This window comes from Cibotium barometz, chromosome 23, assembly GCF_041138505.1.
Source record: "Cibotium barometz isolate CiBa-2024 chromosome 23, ASM4113850v1, whole genome shotgun sequence".
Taxonomy (NCBI): Eukaryota; Viridiplantae; Streptophyta; class Polypodiopsida; order Cyatheales; family Cibotiaceae; genus Cibotium; species Cibotium barometz.
The window spans coordinates 25496994-25520618 of NC_141068.1; the positions used below are offsets into that span (position 1 = coordinate 25496994).

The 23625-nt window shown below is 45.7% G+C and overlaps 1 protein-coding gene across 1 annotated transcript; it reads right to left on the minus strand.

The window, feature by feature from the left end:
- Nucleotides 1–1846: 1846 nt before the first annotated feature.
- Nucleotides 1847–23096, minus strand: LOC147625783 (peroxisome biogenesis protein 19-1-like). Its single transcript, XM_086817351.1, has 5 exons — nucleotides 22918–23096; nucleotides 22784–22835; nucleotides 22370–22694; nucleotides 2537–2856; nucleotides 1847–2444 (listed from the first exon to the last, which is right to left on the minus strand). Exons 1-5 carry the CDS (start codon nucleotides 22952–22954, stop codon nucleotides 2378–2380), a joined length of 801 nt encoding a protein of 266 aa, XP_086673477.1. The 5' UTR covers nucleotides 22955–23096; the 3' UTR covers nucleotides 1847–2377.
- Between the last annotated feature and the right edge of the window lie 529 nt (nucleotides 23097–23625).

Genomic DNA, 23625 nt, shown 5'->3' on the forward strand with positions numbered 1-23625 from the left:
TTCACAGTGTAGTGGCTGTCAGCTCTCGTTGGTGTGGCTTGGTTGGTTGGCCACAACCATGTGTTGCCTTCCGTAGTTGCTTTTTGACGACTTCTTGTGGTCGTTTTTGCAACCAATTGGTGGTGGCTCTTGAGCAATGAATTGTGTGAACTCTCTTGGGCTCGGCCAGGCCCTAGCAGATATCCACACAACTTTTTTTTTATGGAAATTCATACACAAAAGCACTATTTTTCCAAGAAATCTATAAAGCCAAAAGCCATGCCTATCTTCTAGAATCCCAAACTTGAGGGGATTGTTTTTTTTCTAAGAGTTACAATGACACCCTTTTTTTAAGTGTTTCATGCACACTTGGCACCTTTGTGTGCAAACTTGTCAAATTCACTCTTTGAGGACTATTGAAGGACATGACACTATCATTGGTGGTGTACGTGCAAACTAGTCAAGGCCATACCTTCTTGATGCCTCCACAAACACAAATTGACACATTCACATAGATCCTCAAAACACATTTCATTAGCAAAGAGGTGGTGGCATTTGTATGCAAGTTCCAATCTTTGCTTGAAATTACATCGTGACTTGTTAATAGAGGTGTTATGGAGCATCTTGTGAAACTCCACAGTGAAAACTCTTTGGGCCACAGCCTGCTTGCTTATGTTGGTCAAGAGCTTGTATATTGCAAGACGCCTCCCTTTGCAAAGGGAGGAATTATCCATCAACATTTTAAGTGAAGATAATGGTGGCACTCGATGTCAATGAGTAGAGATCACATGAAAGGTTGGCTTGATAAACAAATCATTCATAATCGTAGCAAGGCAATTGTACAAAATGGAGCACCATCATTCTAAGTATAGGAAGGCCTTGGAAGTTGTAGTGGAGGTAGGTCCTATGTGGTTTTGTTTAGTGAGTTGCTATGATCACTCTGCACAAGAGAGAGTTCAAGGTGGTCATAAAGTTCACAACTTGAGCAGATTTGCATTATTTTCTCATAAGGTATTGCGAAACCTTGAGGGAGGCTCCAACCCAAAGATTTTGTCTAGTGAGTAGATTGTTCTAATCCAAAGCTGCCAAGGTTTCTACCAAAGTATCATGCCAACTCAAATGGCTCTCCTCAAATTGTGGTGTAGTTTTTCCCTTGACCATTAGTCATGCATGCAAGATTGTTATAAGAAACAAGCTTTCCTTTAAAAAATTATCCACAGCAGATTTCTATTATACTGTAATTTCCTCGCACTATAAATTGGTTGGGAGCTACAATTTTGCAGTAAACGAGAACCCTTAACTACGATTAATTAGCTATAGTAAAACTATCAACTAAACAACTTAACAATCAATTGTTGCTTGTGACTACAAATCAGAAATGTGTACGAAATGCTTTAAGATAACCAAGTAGAAAGCAATTGTATGCTAAGATCAGAGCTCCATATGATATCTAGACACGTTTACACTCAAAATCTTAACAGAACCCTAGTGCCTCAACATATTTCTGAGAAACTAGCAGATCAATTTTTTTAACTGCCCACACACAGGTGCACGGACCTTCACCTCCATGAGCAACATTAGCTCCAAGAGCTTGAATGACATCACCACACAGGAGGACAGCCGGAGTTAGAGCAGCTTTGCAGCCACACGGCAGCCCCAAGACTTTCCAAATTGTAGCTTGTGGGGTCAGGTGGAGGCAGCCCATTACTTTATTTAGTCACTCTCAATGTAAGCATGATGGTCGCTCCCTCCCTACCCGATTAGGCCCCATTTCAAACCACTCCAGCATTTCTGCGAAATCATATCAATCCACTTGCTAGCTATGACTTTGAAAGCAGCACCACAAAACAAAAGATGCAAGCACGTCTTCCAAAGCTCATCTTGAATTATTGTAAAAAATTTCAATCACCATTGTTCACAGACATACAAATAAAGACCATCGAAGGGATCAAAGATCCATCAAAAGACCGCTAGACCAACACCGACCACGCATGGTGCCTCATACCACCTGAGCTGAGTTTGATCGCAACCTGATCTCCTAGAAACCCTCAAGAATCGGGATAGCCAATAATGAGCAATCCACTCACTTAAATAGGCTTTGGCTCAGTAATAAAAAAAAGAAGGCAGTCTTCAGCACGTCCAATAATCATTGGTAATAACCACATTAATGATAGTAGACTAGATTGTGAGCAATGACAATGGAATCGCATCTAATTGCAGAGAATAGGCAATGGCTACACCTGACTGACCACTTTTCTCCTTTTTCACCCCATGTATATATTAAGGCGAAATAAGAGTTGTTAAAAAATTTCCCTTGAAACAAACAAAACATGAAGACAAGTCTAGGACATTATCACAATGCCTTCAAATATTAACCCCAATGCATACGACCTTCACATCACATCACACTGCAGTTCTGGTTGAGTCCGGCACCTTGATTACCCTCCTGTAGAAGCTCAGAAAGGCTGCCACCAAAAAAAAAATGATAATCAGTGTCTTATGTGACCCGAACATGGCTTAAAATCAAAATATAGTATCAAGCTTTTCTTATACATACAAGGGCAACCCGTCTCCTCCAAGGTCCATGCCTGGTGCAAGTTCTTGCACAAGATCACTTGGTGGCTGCCCACACGCTTGCATGTTCTGCATGATGTCGACAATCTTTTGAAAATCATCTGGGGTCGTGTCATACACCCCGCAAAGCTCCTTGATGAACTCATACTGCCTCGAATACCGACTAAAATCGTCGTTGCTGAGTGATGACTTGTTGGCCTCCAGCCAGTTTGGATACTTCTCACAAAACTCTTTCATGGGTTCATGGAGAACATCTTTAGACAACAGCTGCCGCATCATCGTGTCCATGACAGACTGTAAATCCTGTAGTCAGCAGCACACGAACACTTCTTTATGACATGTGATATACTCGTTAGAAATTGTTCTCACTGTATTTGGGGAACGCCTATTTATGGGTTTTATCCTATTTTTCTTCCTTTTTAGTTGGTCATGGGCAGTCAGCCAGCTCCCTTGCATCACTATATAAAGGGGCCTCCTCTATTCACTTGTTCATCCGTCTAACCTATTGACAGGCACATGTTCTACACCATTTGCTGGCTGATATTGCCATTGTAAAAGCCTCTTGCTACATAACATGATGTTCATTGTCTGATGTCTCTCTCTCTCCTTTGCTCTCCCTCTCTCCTATGTTTTGCTTCTGCATTGTGCAACTTTTATCATGGTATCAGTTGCTTCGGTGCTGGCATCCACATCTCGTTCCCTCATCTGCTGAACTTTTTTTTCTGGAAAAGGACTGCGTTTTCTTGCATCTACAGCAGCAGGAGGCTGCGTTTTTGCTTCTTCACAGGCGGCTGCGTTTTTTCCTGGGTGCTGCGTGGTGTGTGGGCTGTGTTTTCAGTTCTAATCAGAAGTTGGTGGTCTTCTTGGAGTGTGGAGCGCCCCCTTCAGCCTGCCTCTTCTTTGATGGATCTACCTACTTCGTGGGTGCTTTCTGGCGAGATTTGTGGGCTTGTTTGCTGCAGTCCAGTCCCACTCTACCTCAGTTCTCAGAGGGGGCTAATCGGTCCTTTCATTCCGTGGTGTTGGAGTTTGTTGGAAAAGTGTGTTGGAGATTGGCTGTGGAGTGTTCACATCATCAGTGGCACAAAGGCTTGCTTGCAGAGGGGTGCTATTACCGTGAATATGGGTTCCCTCTTGGAGGAGGCATCTATATATATCCTTGTTTCTCAAGAGCGGATAGGATCAAGCACTAGCTACAGTGCAACAGACAGGACGGTGTCACAGCTACTCTTCTGGAAAGCAGGTTCATTTGGCCAAGGATTGCAAGACCAAAGGTACAGCCCAAGACAGGACCAAGTTTTCAATAACGGGCAATGATCATATACAGGATGATGACTCTGATCCTTCTAGTGTCCCCAAGGCTGCAAAAGCCGGGGAGAACCTGAATGGTCAGCTTCTATAGTTATACAGATAGTTCTCCCCCATGTGCTTCCAGCCAGATGAGGCCTGTGGGCGGGAGAGGGGGCTGTTAGTAGCTCCATTTCTAGTGCATGGGATCCGTGAGTCGGAGTTCCAAGCATTAAAAATATCTAGCGAGACAAGTTCATTTTGGAGCTATGGACTGGATGTGTTCCACGTCTATTGCTTGGTGTAGCAGAGATTATGGACTAGTTGAGTTTCAAGTTCATTGTTCGAGATTTTTTTTGGGACGTGATGTGTTCGCAGTCCACTATCAGGGGATAATGGACATGGTGTGTCTAGAAGCTCGTCATCTTATTCTTGGAGTTCACTGCACACTTGTGTGGGAATTCGGAGCCAAGCAAAGTTCCTTGCTGTTCGTGGTGGCATTTTGTTTCGAGGAAACAGGTTGGCGGGTGCTCTCTCCAAGGTGATTCCGGTATCTGCAATACTGGAGTGTCCATGGTTGCATCTTCATCGGCTTATCTTCTTCAAACTCTTGCACACTATGAGCTACAGAGGGGGTGTTAGAAATTGTGCATCTCAATGTATTTGGGGAATGCCTATTTATCGGTTTTATCCTATTTTTCTTCCTTTTTAGTTGGTCGTGGACAGTCGGTCAACTCCCTTGCATCACTATATAAAGGGGCCTCCTCTATTCACTTGTTCATCCATCTAACCTATTGACATGTACATGTTCTATACCATTTGCTGGCTGAAATTGCCATTGTAAAAGCCTCTTGCTACATAACATGATGTTCATTGTCTGATGTCTCTCTCTCTCCTTTGCTCTCCCTTTCTCTTATGTTTTTCTTCCTTTTTAGTTGGTCGTTGCATCACTATATAAAGGGGCCTCCTCTATTCACTTGTTCATCCATCTAACCTATTGATAGGTACATGTTCTATACCATTTGCTGGCTGAAATTGGCATTGTAAAAGCCTCTTGCTACATAACATGATGTTCATTGTCTGATGTCTCTCTCTCTCCTTTGCTCTCCCTCTCTCTTATGTTTTTCTTCCTTTTTAGTTGGTCGTTGCATCACTATATAAAGGGGCCTCCTCTATTCACTTGTTCATCCATCTAACCTATTGACAGGTACATGTTCTATACCATTTGCTGGCTGAAATTGCCATTGTAAAAGCCTCTTGCTACATAACATGATGTTCATTGTCTGATGTCTCTCTCTCTCCTTTGCTCTCCCTCTCTCTTATGTTTTTCTTCCGCATTGTGCAACTTTATCAATACCCAAGGGCTAGCCTGCACATAGTATGCTCTCTCTCTCTCTCTCTCTCTCTCTCTCTCTCTCTCTCTCTCTCATCTGGAGGTTTACACTGGCCGTGCATAGCATGATCCGCCAAATCTCTCAGATACTGACACACTTTCTCCATTACTGTCTTGGAGACATCCGTAGTTTTTGTAAAGATCGATCACTTTATCTTGTACCAGAGCCTTCCTGGCATTCTGCTACTAATCCATAGTTCTTCCTGGACATCCACTAGGGTTTGTGGACAAGATTTATAATTTCCACCACAAACCTCATCTGTTTCTGGCTGTCCTCGTCCGGGTTACATGTAATCTTCTCAAGTGGCCTGAACTGTTGGATGAGATCCTCATCCGCTCGCCCCATGCCAAGTAGGAACTGACAAGGCTCAAATGCCATGAAAGAACAAGGAGCAACAAAGCATCACGCGAGCGGAAGCATAGCATGAAGACGGAGGCCAACAACCGGCCAAGTCTCCCCCCCACCCGAAGATCCCGTGATACCACCAATAAAGAAGGGGGATCAGAGGAGACCAATGCCCTATATAGAGGGGTCGAGTTGACCCCAACCCACTATGTGGGATAATACATTGCCACATGGCAGCATGAGGAGCCATTCTACATACTTCTCTTTCCGGAAGGCAAGAATTCATTCCAACCAGCTTCTTTCTGTAGCCATTCTACATACTTTTCTGCTTCTTATGAGACAGCAGAGCTCAAGTGTTCAAATTACACCATCTTGCTAGGAGGGTTGATGATAGAGAGCAGGGGGCGCAAAAAGCATGATTGCAAAGAGCAGTATGCTCGATAGGATTAAGGTTACAATGAAGGGCACAAGGTGATCTACCCAACTCGAGAAGGGAATGTGATTACTAACGACTGTTGGCTCTAGGTGTGTTTTTGTGTTTTTCGATGCCCTATGGGACACCTTTGTCCATGACCTGAAGACCAAATTTCTCCCTCCCCAGTATATGACCAACCTGGCAGATGAGTTCTATGGACTCAAACAGAATGGGTTGCCCGTGCTTCAATTTTCCAGTAAGGTTATCACTTTAGCACAGCAGTTTGGGTTATCTGAGCGGGCCAAGATGGATCTATTCATTTGTGGATTGGATCCTAACATTTGGTTCACAGTTCGTAACTTTGAACCCAACATATATGACCGGGCTTTGACTCTCGTTCAAAATGAAGATGAACGGAGGCAAGCCAAAACAATCGCAATCTAGTACCAAACCCCAACAGCAGCAATCTACTTTGCAGCCGGGAAAGGGTAATCCATGTTCTAAAGACACTAAGAAGGACAGCAATTCTAGCTCTAGTTCAGGGGGTAAGAATGATAAGGAATCCAAACCTATAGTAAGCAATAAGTTTAACAAATATATAGTGGCTATTGTGTGATATGGCTTAATTCATGATGAGGCTTATACCCTCGAGGAAAAGGCTAAAGAAGGCATCACTGGAGGCTAAAGGAGCAAAGGAAGTACCAGTCTAAAAACCGATATTTCTACTGTCATACCATTGGGCATGGTAAGAAGGATTGTCAAAAATGGCAATCTCCTTTGTCCATAAGATAAATGAATCCAACTTTCAATAACTTATCTATTTCTTACTTGACCTACCTTGCATAGTTCGGATCTTGTATCTGCCCGCCTGATGGAAATTGCATCCTCCTTCCGATCGATCTTGTGCTGATAGAAGCTTGGGTCAATTCCTTTCATGTCTGTATAGCTCCATGCAAACACATCCTTGTATGAAGTTAGTAATTCCTGTAGTTTTTCCTTCAAATTTTGGCTCACTCTGAGCATGCAGGTCTCCTGATCGTCACCCAAATTGATTTCTGTCAGGTACACTAACATTGTGCCTTTTTCCTTTTTTATCATGCTATTTGTGTAACATGCAGCGGAATTATGCGTAGATGTAGAATCCTGTCACACAGTCTCACACCGCCTTCTGAATCCTAAGTTTCGTGAGTCTTTAGCAATCCACTTTATCACTTCACACTTTAAGAGATGAGAGAGAGAGAGAGAGAGAGAGAGAGAGAGAGAGAGAGATTTGTACACCTTATTGGGTCCCAAATTACCCACTGAAGGGGCCCCTTCCTATTGCTAGGTGTATTTGCTTTATTACTTTGAAGAGAATAACTGACGTTGGGGCTGTAGATAGGCCAAACACAAGACCTTTGGAAGACCAAGAGTCGGGCTGACTGTACACTGCTGTAGAAGCCCCAATGATGACCAATCTAGATGCCAATGCACTCTTCCAAGGGGCTGTAGGAAGGCTGCAAACTGTGGCTGAGAAAGGGGCTGAATTGGGACTGTTCTAGGGCAGTGAATATGCAAGGGGAATGACTGAATATGCTACGTTTTCCTTCACCCCGGAGCATGAAGAAAATGATGATGAATGAATGCTGAATTCTGTTGTGAGGCTGAGAAGCACTGTAGGACTAAAGCGCTTCTTCCCAATGCTGATGATGATGCTTTATCTGATGGCTGATCGCTTGTATGCTTGAAGCGATGATGGATTGATGATGAGATGATGCAACGCTTGCTATTTATATGGTTGTATGGGGCTGGTCGGCTGGCTACAGAGCAGGCCAACTGATGATAAATTTCTACACGACTTGTATATGCTGAATATTAAGCTAATAATGCTGAATTTAATGCTAATAAGCTGGCCAACTGGACATTAATGCTTGCCGAGTGGATATTAATATTGGATAAAATAATCTAAGGCCTATGCAATGGATTTATATTCTTATGCAATGCCATGAATGCTTTTTGATGCAAACCCTAAGGCTTCTACTGACTTCTACATGAATGATTCTCTTCAAGTGGGTTAAGGGACATGATTGACTCACTAACACTCTAAGGCTGAGCAAAGACTGTCAAATCCCCACCGGATCTCCTCGTGGAACACTCCTGGTACAAGACTCGAAACCTGCAAACAAACAAACAACATGGGGGTGCAGGCCTGACTCACCTCCCAACCATGACAGCCGTGGGCAAGCCCACAGTCTTGGCTGTCCCCACCGAGCAACGAGCTGAGCTAACTAGGTTGACGTACCGACCAATCTCCACCTCGCGACGTCCCATACCGCCACGAAGCTACCCTCGCGAGCCTCGAGATTGTTGCCGGCCTCGGCTGCGTAAAGCAGGTGCACGTCTGCACTAGATCCAGGCTCCAAACCATAGAGCTCTCACAAATCTCGCGAGACTCTATATGACTAATGACTAACCTTGGCCACCCTTTTATAGGCTCTTGGCCGGTCATCGGGCGTCCACACTTATGCGCCCGCCCGTTAGTCTATCCCTAACTCAGCTCGCCAATCAGCCTACCTAGCTCCAAGCTTCTCCAAACCTCGAAGCTAGTCTTGCGTGCGTGTAGCACACGATAGATACACACTGTGCACATGACCCCCGCACAAACCACCACCCCGGCCTCGACAACTTTTGTGGTGAGCCAGCCTCCCACATCGACCTCCCAAGTTGTCACGACTCACTAGTCCTCCAGCTCTCACTCCTTCAGTTGGCGCCATTGTCAACCGGGAGCTTGCAGAAGATAGAGCCTCCTGCCAGCTCAGAACTGCCATCCAAGCCACATAAAAATGGGAAAAATACGAGGAGTGAGGAAAAATGAGTAAACACCTACAAGGGCGAGCACACCCACAACAAAGGCCCTGGTGTCAACATAAAGACAGGAGATGACTTCTAACACCCCCTCTAAGCTCCTGGCTATGAAACCAACCACAGGGAGCTGGGGTGCCAATCCTGAGATAGCGATTTCGTGAAGAGGTCTACCGTACTGTCCTCCATCAAACAAAACTCTAGCAAGATGTCATCAGCAACGATCTGTTCACGAACAAAGTCCCTCTAGATGACTATGGGTTCCTCCAGTGTGGAAGCCCAATCCTGAATGCAACCTCTGCAGCCGCACCACCTCACAAGCAGCCCGGTACTCTGCCTCCGTCGACGACAAGGCAAAAGATGACTGCCTCTTACTGCTCCATAAAACTGCTCCTGGGCCTGAAGTAGATCTCCTCGTGTCCGGATCTCCTCTCCATACTGAGTCACTCCGACCGTGGAGTCGGACTCCATCAATCAATCCCCCTCCTGTGTAAAAGAGTCCATGATCCTTCGCATGCCGCAGAAACCACAGGATACGCAATCCTGCCTCCCAAAGAGTCATCTACAACCATGAGCTCAACTGCCTCATCAGGAAGCTCCCGTCCAATTTGGTGTCCATCAACTAGATCAATGAACCATTTTGCTTCCGAGTTAAAGAGGCATCACACTGCTCACAAGGATCAACACCTGTTACGGTGCAAAGCCAAGTCCTAGAAACCTACTGAAGACCACGCAAGGCCTTCTGAAACCTGTCAACCACCCCCTCTGAATCCGGAACCACAAAGCCTGGAGAATCCACCTCCTGCTTGGCTTTCCGAGAGGTCCCCGTGGAAAGAACATCCTAATCTACAGGAGTTTCTTTGTCCGAGAATCCTCCAACCTCCTCCCTGCCTGAAGAAAATGAAACATCGGTGTCCATCACCTCTAGGTGCACAAAAGCCGGAGTCTTCATGATTGAAGCTGAGGAATCTTCACCCTTCTCGGTCTTCTGCTTGGAACACTGCCTCCAATAGTGGCCTTTCTCGCCACAATCATTACAGGTCCTCTCTGCCTTTAGTTTCTCGAGGTCAATAACGGACTTCTTCTCAGAAGACTTCTCCGATGAAGCCTTCCCTTTGCCCGTGTTACGGCCTTTCGACCGTTGGCCCGTTAAGGCCTCCGAACCTCCACCCTAAGGAGGGTTCGTGAATCGTTCCTCTTGGTCCAAGACCATGGGCACAAGCTCCTCCCACGTGATGGTGCTGAGCCTGCCACTGATAATCAAAGACGAGTAAAAACACTGAGTACTGAGAGGGCAAATGCGACAGCAACGTTATGGCCATGTCCTCTGACGATATCTCCTTCTGAATAACTTCCTGCTGAAGAGCCTGCAGCTTGTTGATATGCTCCCGCATCGTCAACGACTTTGCAGGGCTCATAACCCGCATATACCTCTGGCCAACGTCATATGCTTTACATGATTGATTACGTGCGGTGTGCAATTGAGGAAGATAAACGAACGGACCCTGGCGTTGACACGATCCCACATCTGTGCCTGTGCCTCTTGGTCCTTTCGGATCAACGGTAACTCCCCTTTCTCTACTTCCGGCTGTGGAATCCCAACAACGACGAAATCAACGAGGTCGTAAGACTCCAGAACCGATTCCATCAGAACCTTCCATATGCCGTAGTTGTTCCCGTCCAACTAACGGTCCACCGGGAACGTGGGGAGTGTAGGGATCTTCACATGCCTCTCAGCCATCTCTAACAGATCTGCCATTGCGGGGATGTACTCTGAAAAGGGTGGGTGGGTGGGAACAAAGAAGAACTTACACCTGCAAGTGGCTGTCCAACAAATCAGCCTGCCGTCCTCTTGCTTCTCCTCTTCCCAAACAGTCCCGAACACTCCACCAATCAACAACACAACAGTCCCCCTCTTGCTCACACAAATCCCAAGAACTATCTAGAGCCTAGGCTCCGATACCATGTCAGAATACGCAACGGAGATGATGACCAGATCTGGGAACACAAGAGCAAAACGCAATGCAGAAAATAACAGCACGAGAGAGAGAGAGAGAGAGAGAGAGAGGCGTGTAACTCTGCTCTATATACACAAGAAGAATCCCGGAATGATACAACATGTGGCAAGGGACTGGGGGCCATTTTATATGGCCCCCATACAGCAGTCAGCCTGCTGTAGGGCAGTCGACAGGCTCAGCATCTCCACAACCAGCCACATGTACCAGTCGGCCAGCACACATCTGTGGTCGGGTACATGCAGGTACAGTCGGCCAGAAGATAGGGCCTCATGCCAGCTCAGAACTGCCATCCAAGCCACATAAAAATGGGAAAAAAATAGGGGAAAAATACGGGGAGTGAGGAAAAATGAGTAAACACCTACAAGGGCAGGCACACCCATAACAAAGGCCCTGGTGTCAACATAAAGACAGGAGATGACTTCTAACAACTGGAACCCTCAAAAGAAATAGAGTCGATCTACTCCAACTCTGTACCATGTAGCAGAAGAAGGGAAAGTGGAAACGCAGGAGAGAGAGTGAGAGAGAAAGATGGAGAGGAAACACAGGTGAGAACCTGCTCTCAATATCATCACCAAAAGGAATACATGTCCCGAGCAAGAGGGGAGAACCTCGTATGTGAGGGACTGCAGCTAGACAAGCTAGGCAAGCAACCACGACTGGGAAAAATACCCGACCATAAATGGGGAATAAATATGGGTAAAATACATGTGAGGGGTGACCAGTCCCTCAGACTAACATGGTCAGCCCTAAAATAGGACACCAAATAGGAAGCCAGCAAGTAGGGGATGATATCTAACAGATCTCTCCATAAAATAACTTCTCAGTCTATAACCGGGAACTCCTTGCGCTGATACAGGCTCCAAAGCATTGGAAACATTTTATGGACGCAACTTTGAGGTTTGCATAGATCACCAGGCTTTGTGTTGGCTTCAGACGATGTCAAGCGTGAATTGGGGTGACCGTCAACACCATTGGAGCCAAATTTTCCAGTGATTTGGTGGAAGTACCTTCCAGGCAAGGCCAACCCAATGGCTGACGCCTTGAGCACGAAAGAAACCGTGTCCCACATCCAATCCACACGGATGGATCTTGCTAGTACAGGTCTAGATGAAATGAAGCACAAGTACACGGATTCCATGGAATTCGGTACTCAATGGGGGCAGGCATTGGATGTCACAGGACCATGCCGTTTCTTCATACGCGATGGTTGGCTTTTTTATCAAGGTCACCTTTGTGTGTTGAACATTTCAATTCTCCACGATGCCCATGATGCTATTACTAGCGGTCATACAGAAATGAACTCAACTTTGGAGAAGTTAGAGCAACAATTTTATTGGACGAAGCAAGACGTGTGCACTCATGCGCAACACTGTTTGGTTTGTCAAAAAGCTCCTTGCGGAAAGAAGATAGGGTTGTTACAACCATTACCTATTAACGAAGGACCTTTTTAGGATATCTCGTTGGATTTTGTAACGAACCTGGCTCCCTGTCCACATATGCGTTATACGTAGTGTTTGACGATTGTTGATCATTTTAGCAAATTTGTTATGCTTATTCCTTGCAGGGCTAACATTACTGCTGAAGATGTTGCTAGATTGTTTATCAAGCATTGGTACCCCATAGGTGACATACCTAGGACCATTGTGCCAGATCAAGATGCAAAGTTTACCAATCATGTCTAGACGACATTATTTCATAACTTTGGGCCTAAGTTGAATTTTTCCAGTGCATTCCACCCATAGACGGACGGCCACATGAAGACTTACAATCAATTAGCGTTCGACATGCTGACGTGTTATATTCACGACCACCAAAGGTAAGTGGGAACAATTTTTGCCTTTAGTTCAAGCTATGTTGAATGACTCTTTTTCTTCAGGTACCATATGAGACAGCATTTGGAAGACTGTTCCAGTCTTTTTTGACCAGGACATTGTCCTCAGTGCTTGAAGCTAAGAAGTTAATGGAATCTTATAGGAGATTTTGGAGTCTATGAAAGATAGGGTGCAGGACGTCTATACTCGACAGGCCAACAAGGACAACCGAGATGTGATCTTCTCGGAAGGAAATTGGATATATCTCAGGATCATGAAGCAAAGGTTGAAATAGGTGGGCAAGCAATGCCCAAAGTTATCGTTTCAAAGCTTCAGACCCTTTCCCATTTTAGAGAAGATTAACAAGGTTTCTATGAAATTGAAGCTACCTCCGAGTTGGACCATGCATGATGTGTTCCATGTTAATTGGTTGAAGCCTTATATTGGACCTCCTCCACAACGAACAAGAACCAGACATCGTGGACGAAGCTGAAGTCATGGTTCCGAAACAAATCCTCTTGCATCGTTTCAAGCACGGCTCAAGCTGAAAAGAAAGACAATTCCTCATGAAGTTTCAAGATCGAGGGACACATTAAGTGGTGTGGCTTGCATAGTTTCCACGAGTTTCGGAAACGGGGGTGCGGAGTACGGCGGGAAACGGAGTTTCGGAGTTTCGGCCTTCGGGAAGAAACGGGGAAACGGAGTTTCGGTTTTAGGGTTTAATACATACATATATAATTAATAAAAACATTACAAAAGCTTGAAAAATACATCTTTGCTTAAGTTCAATGTCAAAGACTCAAATGATAGATCAAAATTCAGAAATGACAACTGTAGGCTCAAGCCTCAAAAGAGTCAATACAAAACAAGATCCATCATCCATCATCCATCATCCATAATCCATAATCCATATGTATAGACTATAGTAAATACAAAACATGATCAAAAAATATCCATGTGGCTGGCAGGCTGGCAGCAGCTGCTAGCATGACAAAATCCTAGAGCTAAGTGCTCCAAAAATCACTCATCAAGATCATCCATGGAGGAGTCATCCTCCGACTCATGAGAGTCAGGCTCAGATGAAGAAATGGTAGGATCGTGGTCCTCTGCCTCTGCTGAAGTGGAAGCGATGGATCCCCCCCTCTGCCTCTGAGAATGGGTGGTGCAGCGGGTGTTATGGCTCGGCACTGTCAGCTCCTCATAAAGCAAGGTGTACATATCACGCTCATTCTGTGGGATCTCTGGGATGAACCTCTCCCTCATGATGTCGATCTTATCCACATTCACCTGTGAAGGCTCCGGATGTCGGGCATTCCTCTCAAGGAGCTGGAGGTTGCAATGACAAAACACCAACCGCTCTAGCTGAGCGGTACTCAGCCTATTCCTCTTCTTTGTATGGAAGAGGGCCCAAGTGCTCCAATTCCTCTCACATGGACCCGAACTGCAATCCTGTGAGAGCACTCGAATGGCGATGCGTTTCTGTTATTGAAATGCACATACAATTAGAAATTAGATCCTGCATAAGCCCCCACTTGCTCCACATGCTGCCAAAAAGGATCTGGAGTCCGAGCCATGTTACTTAACTTACTTGTGCGGTTCGAGGTCGGAAGACTCGGAGAGATTCGAGAAGTGGAGGCTGTTTTTCTGGTCCTGCAGGCTGCGAGCAAGGTGTGACTCCTTCTTGCTTGGTAGAGCTTAGATGGCAAAGGTGGAGGCCCCAAGTAGAGAGGTAGAGGGCGTGGTAGAGGGCTGATGTGGAGGTAGAGGAGTAGAGGGCAAGGTAGATGGCTAGAGCAGCTCCAAACAGGCGGCGGAAAGAAGGCGAAAAATGCCGGCGAAGAGAGCACGCGGGTTTCTAAACCCTGGAAAAAATAAAAGTTGGAAACGCCGTTTCCGTTTCTGGAAACGTTTCCGAAACGTTTCCACGTTTCGGTGCTCCAGAAACGCCGTTTCTGGAAACTATGGTGGCTTGACAAGAACTTCTTTGACGATTATCTGGCATTATTGATGGACTATTTGGAGGCTTTGCAACTTTCGTCAAGTTAAGCAAAAGGAGATGTCACTTGCATCCTGCACTTGGATGCCACATGGACATATCTGTACAACAGGTGTAAGACCTGGAGTGGTAACCGGTCCTTTGTGAACCCCAGGGACGAGTCAGCCAAGGTTCCACTCTAAGCGTCCAGGTTCAGGTGTACAAGTTCTGTACATGGTCTTGGTCAGGTGTGCAAGTCCTACACATGAAGCAGTGCCAGTCCGTATACAGTGAGTCACCCTCTGAAATGATGATAGGTATTCTGAGCATTGATAGGCTTGTAACCAGATGCAAGGCACCTAGGAAACATATAGATGCATGTAGAACTGCACAAAGTGCAAAGCCATGGGTTTACCCATGTTGCCCTACACTTGAGCCATGTGGGGCAGCCCATGGGCCATTGTATTGGCCTACAAGAGCCCTAAGTGTCATGGCCTTGTGAAAATGGAGCAGGACAAGTGTGGGCATGGTGGTTGCAGAGTCAGAATATTTTATGATTCACATGGGGGGGTGCCTGGACAGAGTTTAAGATGTGTGGACATCCCTAGGTGTGAAGGGGGGAACTAGAAACATTAAGTTTTAATGTTTATTGGAGTTTGCCCCTAGGCCTTAGTGGCCCTAGGAACTTATTAAAGTTTGGGGCCCTAGGGATTAATTTGGGGAGGAGTTTTCTCTCTCTTCTCTCTCTCTCTTCCCTTTTTGGGAGTCGTGGAGTAAAAGAGGAGGAGTTTTCTTCATGCGCATATACACAATCGTGGAAAAGCTGAGGAAGCTCTAGGCGGCTGCAAAAAGACCAGTTTGTTGCTGTTTTCTGTGGGCTGTGAGCTGTAACAGGCCGTACAGCAGCCGTACAGTGCTGTACGACTGCTGGTTTTGCTGTGGACAGAGGAGCGCAGGGCTGAAGGACTTTTTCACTGCTGGTTTGGCTGCGCAGAAGACCTGTACAGGCTGTACAGTCTGTTTTTCAGCAAGTACATATTGTACGGCTGCCGTACAGTGTATGGGCAGCAAGGTACAGCAAGTACAGTTGCTGCAGGGGTGCAGACAGGTGCTGGACAGGTGCTGCACAGGCCTGGTTACTCAAATTCAGGCGACCAGAATCAGGACAGCCGACTGTTTGTGCAAGTACAGTTCTTGGCACGTATCCCGAGGTGGTACAGACGGGTACAGTGCTGATTTTCAGATCTGTATTTTCAAGGACAGCATAAGAGTGAACATCAGGAGGAGGATACAGGCAAGAACAAGCACACGTGTGAAGCAGGGTTGTGGATACAAGTGCCTGCAAGTACAGATTGGTGCTGTTGCTTCCTCCAGTGTTGTTTCACGAGCTGAACTTGGTAAGCTCTGTTTCTGTTCATTTATCTCTCTGTCTACTGCTTGATGTCTGTTGCAGATATGTGTTATCTGGCCCCTTGTGAGAGGAGGGGTATGGCAGATTGACAAGGGTTGAGACAGAGATTGGACAGCACTTGTATGTTTGAGCTGAGAAGATGTATCATGCACTTGAGTTATGCCAGATGTATGCCCATGGCTGGCTTGCTTAGTGATCTTGGCTGATCAGAGGGAGGCACAGTGTGTTGTTTGAAGACACAGATCTGTGTGCATAGATCCTCTGTGCTGAGAAGGATTTGTGGGCCGTCAGATTGGACTTACAGGTGTAAACTCTTGGCTGGTCTTTGTGTTGTACTCGGCCATTCATTTTATTATAATTGAATAAAGAAATACCGCAAGGGGCGCCAAGCTTTGGGGCCAACAGGTGTCGCTGTGTTTTCAGATTTGGGCACTCTAGCTCCAATCTGTGTTTTGTTTCTCATCTAGACTACAAGTGGACGGGTGATTGTTTCTACCGCACTCTGGTTTTCTATCAGAGGCCGGTTTCAAGGTTCCGTTGTAGTCTAGTTGGTTAGGATACTCGGCTCTCACCCGAGCGACCCGGGTTCAAGTTATGAGTCAGGTGCAGGAGCTATTGAATAAGGGGTTGATTCAGCCTAGCTCATCACCCTTTTGCTCACCTGTGCTCTTAGTGCAGAAGAAGGATGGTTCTTGGCGCATGTGTATTGATTACAGGGCGCTGAATAAGAATACCATCAAGAATCGATTCCCCATACCGAGGATCGATGACATCTTGGACCGCTTACAGGGCTCCACAGTTTTTAGTCGTATTGACTTGAAAAGCGGGTATCATCAGATACGCATTAGACCTGAGGATGTGCATAAGACAGCATTCCGAACCACGTTTGGGTTGTATGAGTTCTTGGTTATGCCCTTTGGTTTGACAAATGCGCCTGCCACATTTAACAGAATGATGGACAGGATTTTCAGACCTCATAGAGAGTTTGTGGGCACATTCTTTGATGATATGATTGTGCATTCACGAACTGAGGAAGAGCATAGAAGGCATTTGGCCATTGTGTTTGCAGAACTCAGAAACCATAGATTGGTGGTTAATGGCAAGAAGAGTGAGTTTTTCTTGCAGGATATACATTTCTTGGGGCATATTGTGTCTGGTCATGGAGTCCGTATGGATCCAGCAAAGGTGGAAGCAATACTTAATTGGCCAGCTTTGAGGACCGTGCATGATGTACGCAGCTTTCTAGGATTGTGTTCCTATTACAGGCGTTACATCCGGCACTTTGCTGAAATTGCTTCGCCTCTTTATGCTTTGACGAAGAAAGCAACTCCGTTTAGATGGGCTGATCGGGAAATTACAGCATTCAAAAAGCTCAAAGAAAAGCTTACTTCGGACCCAGTATTGGTGTTACCGGACCTCCGAAAGGCTTTTGTTGTCCAGTGTGATGCATGTGGAAGTAGCATTGGTGCAGTTCTCATGCAAGAGGGACATGTTATAGCCTATGAGAGTAGAGTTTTGCAAGATGCTGAGAAGCATTTACAGGTGTATGAGAAAGAGATGTTGGCTGTAATTCACGCTCTTTCTACATGGAAACACTACTTGCTTGGGGCTGATTTTACTGTACAGACAGATCATCAGACCTTGCGATATTTCCTCACGCAGACTAAGCTTTCAGAGAAGCATATGCGTTGGGCAAACTTTTTGTCAATGTTTCACTTCCAGATTGTGCATGTGGAAGGCAAAAAGAATGTAGTGGCAGATGCTTTGTCACGCAAGCCACAGGTCTCTGCAGTTTCACTTGCTTATCATCATGAGCTTGATGAAATGAAAGAGCAGTATGCTCATGATGAGGACTTTGAAAGGTTGTATGATCAGATGTCTGAGGGTCAGCGGCATGAGCATTATACTCTCAGAGATGGGTTTTTATTGATGCATGGCAGACTGTGTGTTACCAGGCCATTGCGACTCAAGGTTATGATTGAAAGTCATGCTCCACCGTATGCAGGTCATAGAGGTATTGACGCCACGGTCAAAGCAGTGGAGACTTTCTTTTATTGGCCAACCTTGAGAAGCGATGTTGATGCCTTTGTGAGGCAATGCATCGTATGTCAGAAGGTAAAGTTTGACCGTCAGAAGACACCAGGGTTATTACAGCCTTTACCTATTCCGGATAGACCTTGGGAGAGCATTGCCATGGATTTTGTATTTGATCTTCCACGGACACAAACGGGAAATGATGGCATCTCGACTATCATATGCAGGTTCAGTAAGCAGGCTCATTTCATTCCCGTGCGGAAGACAATTAAAGTGGATCATATGGTGAAGTTGTTCATGGCGAACATCTTCAAGTATCATGGCTTGCCTACGTCTATCATTAGTGACCGTGATCCACGGATGACGAGTTTGTTTTGGAGAGGGTTGTTTGACAACATGGGTACAACTCTCAAGTTTTCATCATCATTTCATCCACAGACAGATGGTCAGTCAGAAGAGGCTAACTCTACAGTGTTGGATCTTCTCAAGTGTTATGTGTCCGAGCACAAGCAACAATGGGAAAAGTATCTTCCTCTAGTGGAGTTTGCATATAACAACACTGTACATAGCTCGACAGGCAAGGCGCCTTTTGAGATTGTAGGAGGGAAGAAGGTACCGCCCATTTTGCATACAAAGGATAAGATCTTTGAGGCTGATCAGTATGTGGAGAGCTTGGATGAAGCTTATCGGAGAGTTAAGTTGGCCCTCCAGAAAACTCAGCAGAAGCAAAAGAAAGCCGCAGACCGTCACAGACGTGATTTACAGTTTGCATTGGGTGATTGGGTTCTTTTGCGTTTTGAAAAGGCTAGACTCAAGAAGATGAAAGGTAAAGAGCGCTTATTCCCTAAGTTGAGCATGCGATATTATGGGCCTTTTCAGGTTTTGGAAAAGATTGGTGAGGTAACCTATCGTTTGAAGTTACCAGATCACTGGAGGATTCACAATGCTTTTCACGTGAGTCTTCTTAGACCTTTCCGTGGGGATGTGCCTGAGGATGTATCAGATGAGGCTCAGCCGGAAGTTGAGGAACTTGATGAGGTTCTGATTCCAGAGCAGATACTGGCACATAAAGAAAGGAAGGTACGAGGTAAAGTTTCCCGTCGCTATCTTGTGAAGTTCAAGAACTATTCACCGATGGATGCGAAGTGGATGGAGGAAGGTGACTTAACAGATTCACCTCAGGTTTTGCAGCTTTATCTCGATGCCTTTGAGTTAGAGCCGACTCTTATTGTGGCTCATTCAGGTTCAGCAGAGCATGGGTCTGGAGCATTACCTGATGCTCAAGAGGGGGGTAGCACCTCCACTCCCTTGATACAGACAGGCTCAGATGACATCTAGAGGTCGCTTGGTGCAGATTTTATCTCATCCGAAGGTACTGAGGCTGACAGTACATCTGTTTATGGGACTTCTATGATATATGTGTACTAGTCACATGGTATTTTTGTGGATATGTATGGTTCACAGTGGTATACAACTTGGACTATTACTATGCCATTGGTTTGCAGTGAATGTTGATACATGTGTATGGCTCAGAGAGATTGGGACGCTGATCTTGCCATATTGTATATTTCACTTTGGATATTCTGATGCATCACCAGAATGCAATCGAGGACGCTTGCCATTTTTCAAGAGGGGGGTATGTCATGGCCTTGTGAAAATGGAGCAGGACAAGTGTGGGCATGGTGGTTGCAGAGTCAGAATATTTTATGATTCACATGGGGGGGTGCCTGGACAGAGTTTAAGATGTGTGGACATCCCTAGGTGTGAAGGGGGGAACTAGAAACATTAAGTTTTAATGTTTATTGGAGTTTGCCCCTAGGCCTTAGTGGCCCTAGGAACTTATTAAAGTTTGGGGCCCTAGGGATTAATTTGGGGAGGAGTTTTCTCTCTCTTCTCTCTCTCTCTTCCCTTTTTGGGAGTCGTGGAGTAAAAGAGGAGGAGTTTTCTTCATGCGCATATACACAATCGTGGAAAAGCTGAGGAAGCTCTAGGCGGCTGCAAAAAGACCAGTTTGTTGCTGTTTTCTGTGGGCTGTGAGCTGTAACAGGCCGTACAGCAGCCGTACAGTGCTGTACGACTGCTGGTTTTGCTGTGGACAGAGGAGCGCAGGGCTGAAGGACTTTTTCACTGCTGGTTTGGCTGCGCAGAAGACCTGTACAGGCTGTACAGTCTGTTTTTCAGCAAGTACATATTGTACGGCTGCCGTACAGTGTATGGGCAGCAAGGTACAGCAAGTACAGTTGCTGCAGGGGTGCAGACAGGTGCTGGACAGGTGCTGCACAGGCCTGGTTACTCAAATTCAGGCGACCAGAATCAGGACAGCCGACTGTTTGTGCAAGTACAGTTCTTGGCACGTATCCCGAGGTGGTACAGACGGGTACAGTGCTGATTTTCAGATCTGTATTTTCAAGGACAGCATAAGAGTGAACATCAGGAGGAGGATACAGGCAAGAACAAGCACACGTGTGAAGCAGGGTTGTGGATACAAGTGCCTGCAAGTACAGATTGGTGCTGTTGCTTCCTCCAGTGTTGTTTCACGAGCTGAACTTGGTAAGCTCTGTTTCTGTTCATTTATCTCTCTTTCTACTGCTTGATGTCTGTTGCAGATATGTGTTATCTGGCCCCTTGTGAGAGGAGGGGTATGGCAGATTGACAAGGGTTGAGACAGAGATTGGACAGCACTTGTATGTTTGAGCTGAGAAGATGTATCATGCACTTGAGTTATGCCAGATGTATGCCCATGGCTGGCTTGCTTAGTGATCTTGGCTGATCAGAGGGAGGCACAGTGTGTTGTTTGAAGACACAGATCTGTGTGCATAGATCCTCTGTGCTGAGAAGGATTTGTGGGCCGTCAGATTGGACTTACAGGTGTAAACTCTTGGCTGGTCTTTGTGTTGTACTCAGCCATTCATTTTATTATAATTGAATAAAGAAATACCGCAAGGGGCGCCAAGCTTTGGGGCCAACAGGTGTCGCTGTGTTTTCAGATTTGGGCACTCTAGCTCCAATCTGTGTTTTGTTTCTCATCTAGACTACAAGTGGACGGGTGATTGTTTCTACCGCACTCTGGTTTTCTATCAGAGGCCGGTTTCACCTAAGACTTTGTTGGCCAGCCCTTATAGGGCATAGGCCTTGTCGGCCAGCCTCTACGAGGCTACGGCCCAGTCAGCCAGCCCCTGCATGGGCAGCTAGTTAGCTAGCCCACGAAGGGGCTGCACAGCAGTCGGCCAACACCTAAAAGGCCCATATGAAAAGGTGCCTATTTTATGGCATATAAAACAGGTTGTGGAGTAATAAATACGCCTACCACCCTCATTTAGCCCACCGACCAACATAAATAGGGACTATAAAAGCCAAGGCTTGGCAAGGGTTGGAACCATCTCATATTCACAAAGTGCTAAAGGTATTCAAGGGCCAGGACAGCCAAGGGAAGCCCAAGCAAAAGGTGAACTTGAAGGTCAAGAGTCACGTACTACAGGCTGCAGATTTACAGCCAAGGTGTGCCTACAGAAAGTCACTCTTTTCTCATCATTCAATAAAGCAAATACACCAATCCTTGGTGGGGACCCTTCACAAGGTATTTGGTTTAGGACCCGATTTCTTCATCGTCCTCCTCCTCCTCTTCTTCTTCTTCTTCTTCTTCTTCTTCTTCTTCTTCTCTCTCTCTCTCTCTCTCTCTCTCTCTCTCTCTCGCACTCTACGTTGTGCAATCATCAAGAAAAAGGTGCTGAATATTCATTATCAAAGTATTAATCCTATCTGCACGTTACATGCTTTATGCTCTATACACAATAGAGAGAGATGACCTAATCTACCATGTATTACTAACTAGTAACATGAAATATATACAATGCTGAATAGAGATACTTAATTACACTACCATACTCTAACTTGAATGAGGAGAAATCCTTTGCATCTACACCGAAGTTATAAGATGCCCCGCATAATCGATACTAGAGCCTGATGGAGTTACATCCACATAATCAAATGAGCACCAGACTAAATCCACATAAGCATATAAAATTTTGAGCATCTACATCTACATAAGCACCAGACTAGCATGAACCTTAAATAAAATACAAGACATTAGGTAAGAACCAGACAAGACATAAGGGAAGAATTTAAGCTAAATAAATAAATCACTAGAGGGAAAAAAATGAGACTAATATCTACCTCAACATAATCATAAGAGGCTAGTATCTGCATCAAATAATGAAAATATACATGGCATGCAAGGTTAGTGCATTGTAGCAGATGAATAATTCAAGGGCTGTAGCATCAATACCTGAGAACCCCCCAGTTCCTCGAATTGCTTTACAATGCTTTCAACGAGCTTGTCGGCCATGGCCTCTTCACTGTTTGCGTCCATGCCTTCCAACGTCTGCCTTGTCTGCTGGGCAAGCTCCTCAAGTGCATCTGCCAAGTGCCCACCATTTGCAGAGTTTCTGCCTTCTGATTTTGAGCTAGTTGATGTTTTCCCACCGCTTTTTGCTTTTGTGGAACTTGCTTTTTTCCCCCTTGGGCCCAACGCAGGCAGCCCAATACCCAGCCCCTGCCCTAGGGTTGCGTTTTCAGCAGGTGTTTTTTGGGCGGGAGACTCCTGTGGTGTCCTAAATTCAAAAAAATCGCAAATTCACATGGATTTCGATCTAGTTAAATAATATTGAAAGCTGTCCGACACAGGATTGATGTAGCGTACCTTTGATTGGAATTCCGGCCACCATCAACAGAGCGGAAATCATCAAGGGCACCTGGAAAAAGCAGCAAAAAGCAGTCGGCAAGGATGCAGCCAATGGTAAGAGATTCGAATGGTAAGAGAAGGATTAATCTTACTGTCGAGAATGTCGTCGAGATCATCATGGTCCGCCATAGCCAAGACTTCGACCCGCTTCGATTGCAGAAGAAGAGAGAGCAGGCCTAAGAGAAGAGAATCCTTTACGTGCGTGTGGTGTAGCTGGACCTGCAAGTCTTCGCACACCGCTTTTCTAACTGGAAGGGAACGGACCGCGGACGGCGGCCGACGGGCGGAGGGCCTGGTTTAAAAGCAACTTGGGGAATTTCCTTTTTGCTTTTAATATTCCTCATAACAAACCCTCGTCTCTAAATCACACGGTGCATTTAAGAGGGGGTTCAAGTGGGATCGACGCATTTAAGAGGGGGTTCAAGTGGGATCGACGGTTGAGGGGGCCCGATTTTGGGCGGGGCCGATCCGGGCCGTCGGATCCCCGAAAGTAAACTAGGGCCGGAAAAAAACTCGGCCTGCGAAGTAAACTAGGGATCCTAGTTTACTTCGCAGGCCGAGTTTTTTTTTTCTAGGATCCCTAGTTTACTTCGCAGGCTGAGTTTTTTTTTGTCGGGGGCTTGCCAAATTGCCTAGTTTACTCCAGTGTCCGAGTTTGGACTTATAATTTTTTTGCCTAAGTCTCAAATTGCAAAAGAATGATTTGAACCCACGACGTGCCGCTAGAGCGGCCATAGTCTTACCATTAGGCTATAATTTTTGCTAGCTAGTGTGTTCGGCCTTTATTAATATATGTGCGC

Bases quoted from the DNA above. Each gene is read 5' to 3' on its own strand.
- LOC147625783 (XM_086817351.1), bottom strand. From the start codon at position 22,954: ATGGCGGACCATGATGATCTCGACGACATTCTCGACA. The intron at 22,695-22,783 runs GTACGCTACATC...TTTTGAATTTAG, and splicing joins GGCCGGAATTCCAATCAAAG to GACACCACAGGAGTCTCCCG. The intron at 2,445-2,536 runs GTATGTATAAGA...TTTTGGTGGCAG, and splicing joins GGAGGAGACGGGTTGCCCTT to CCTTTCTGAGCTTCTACAGG.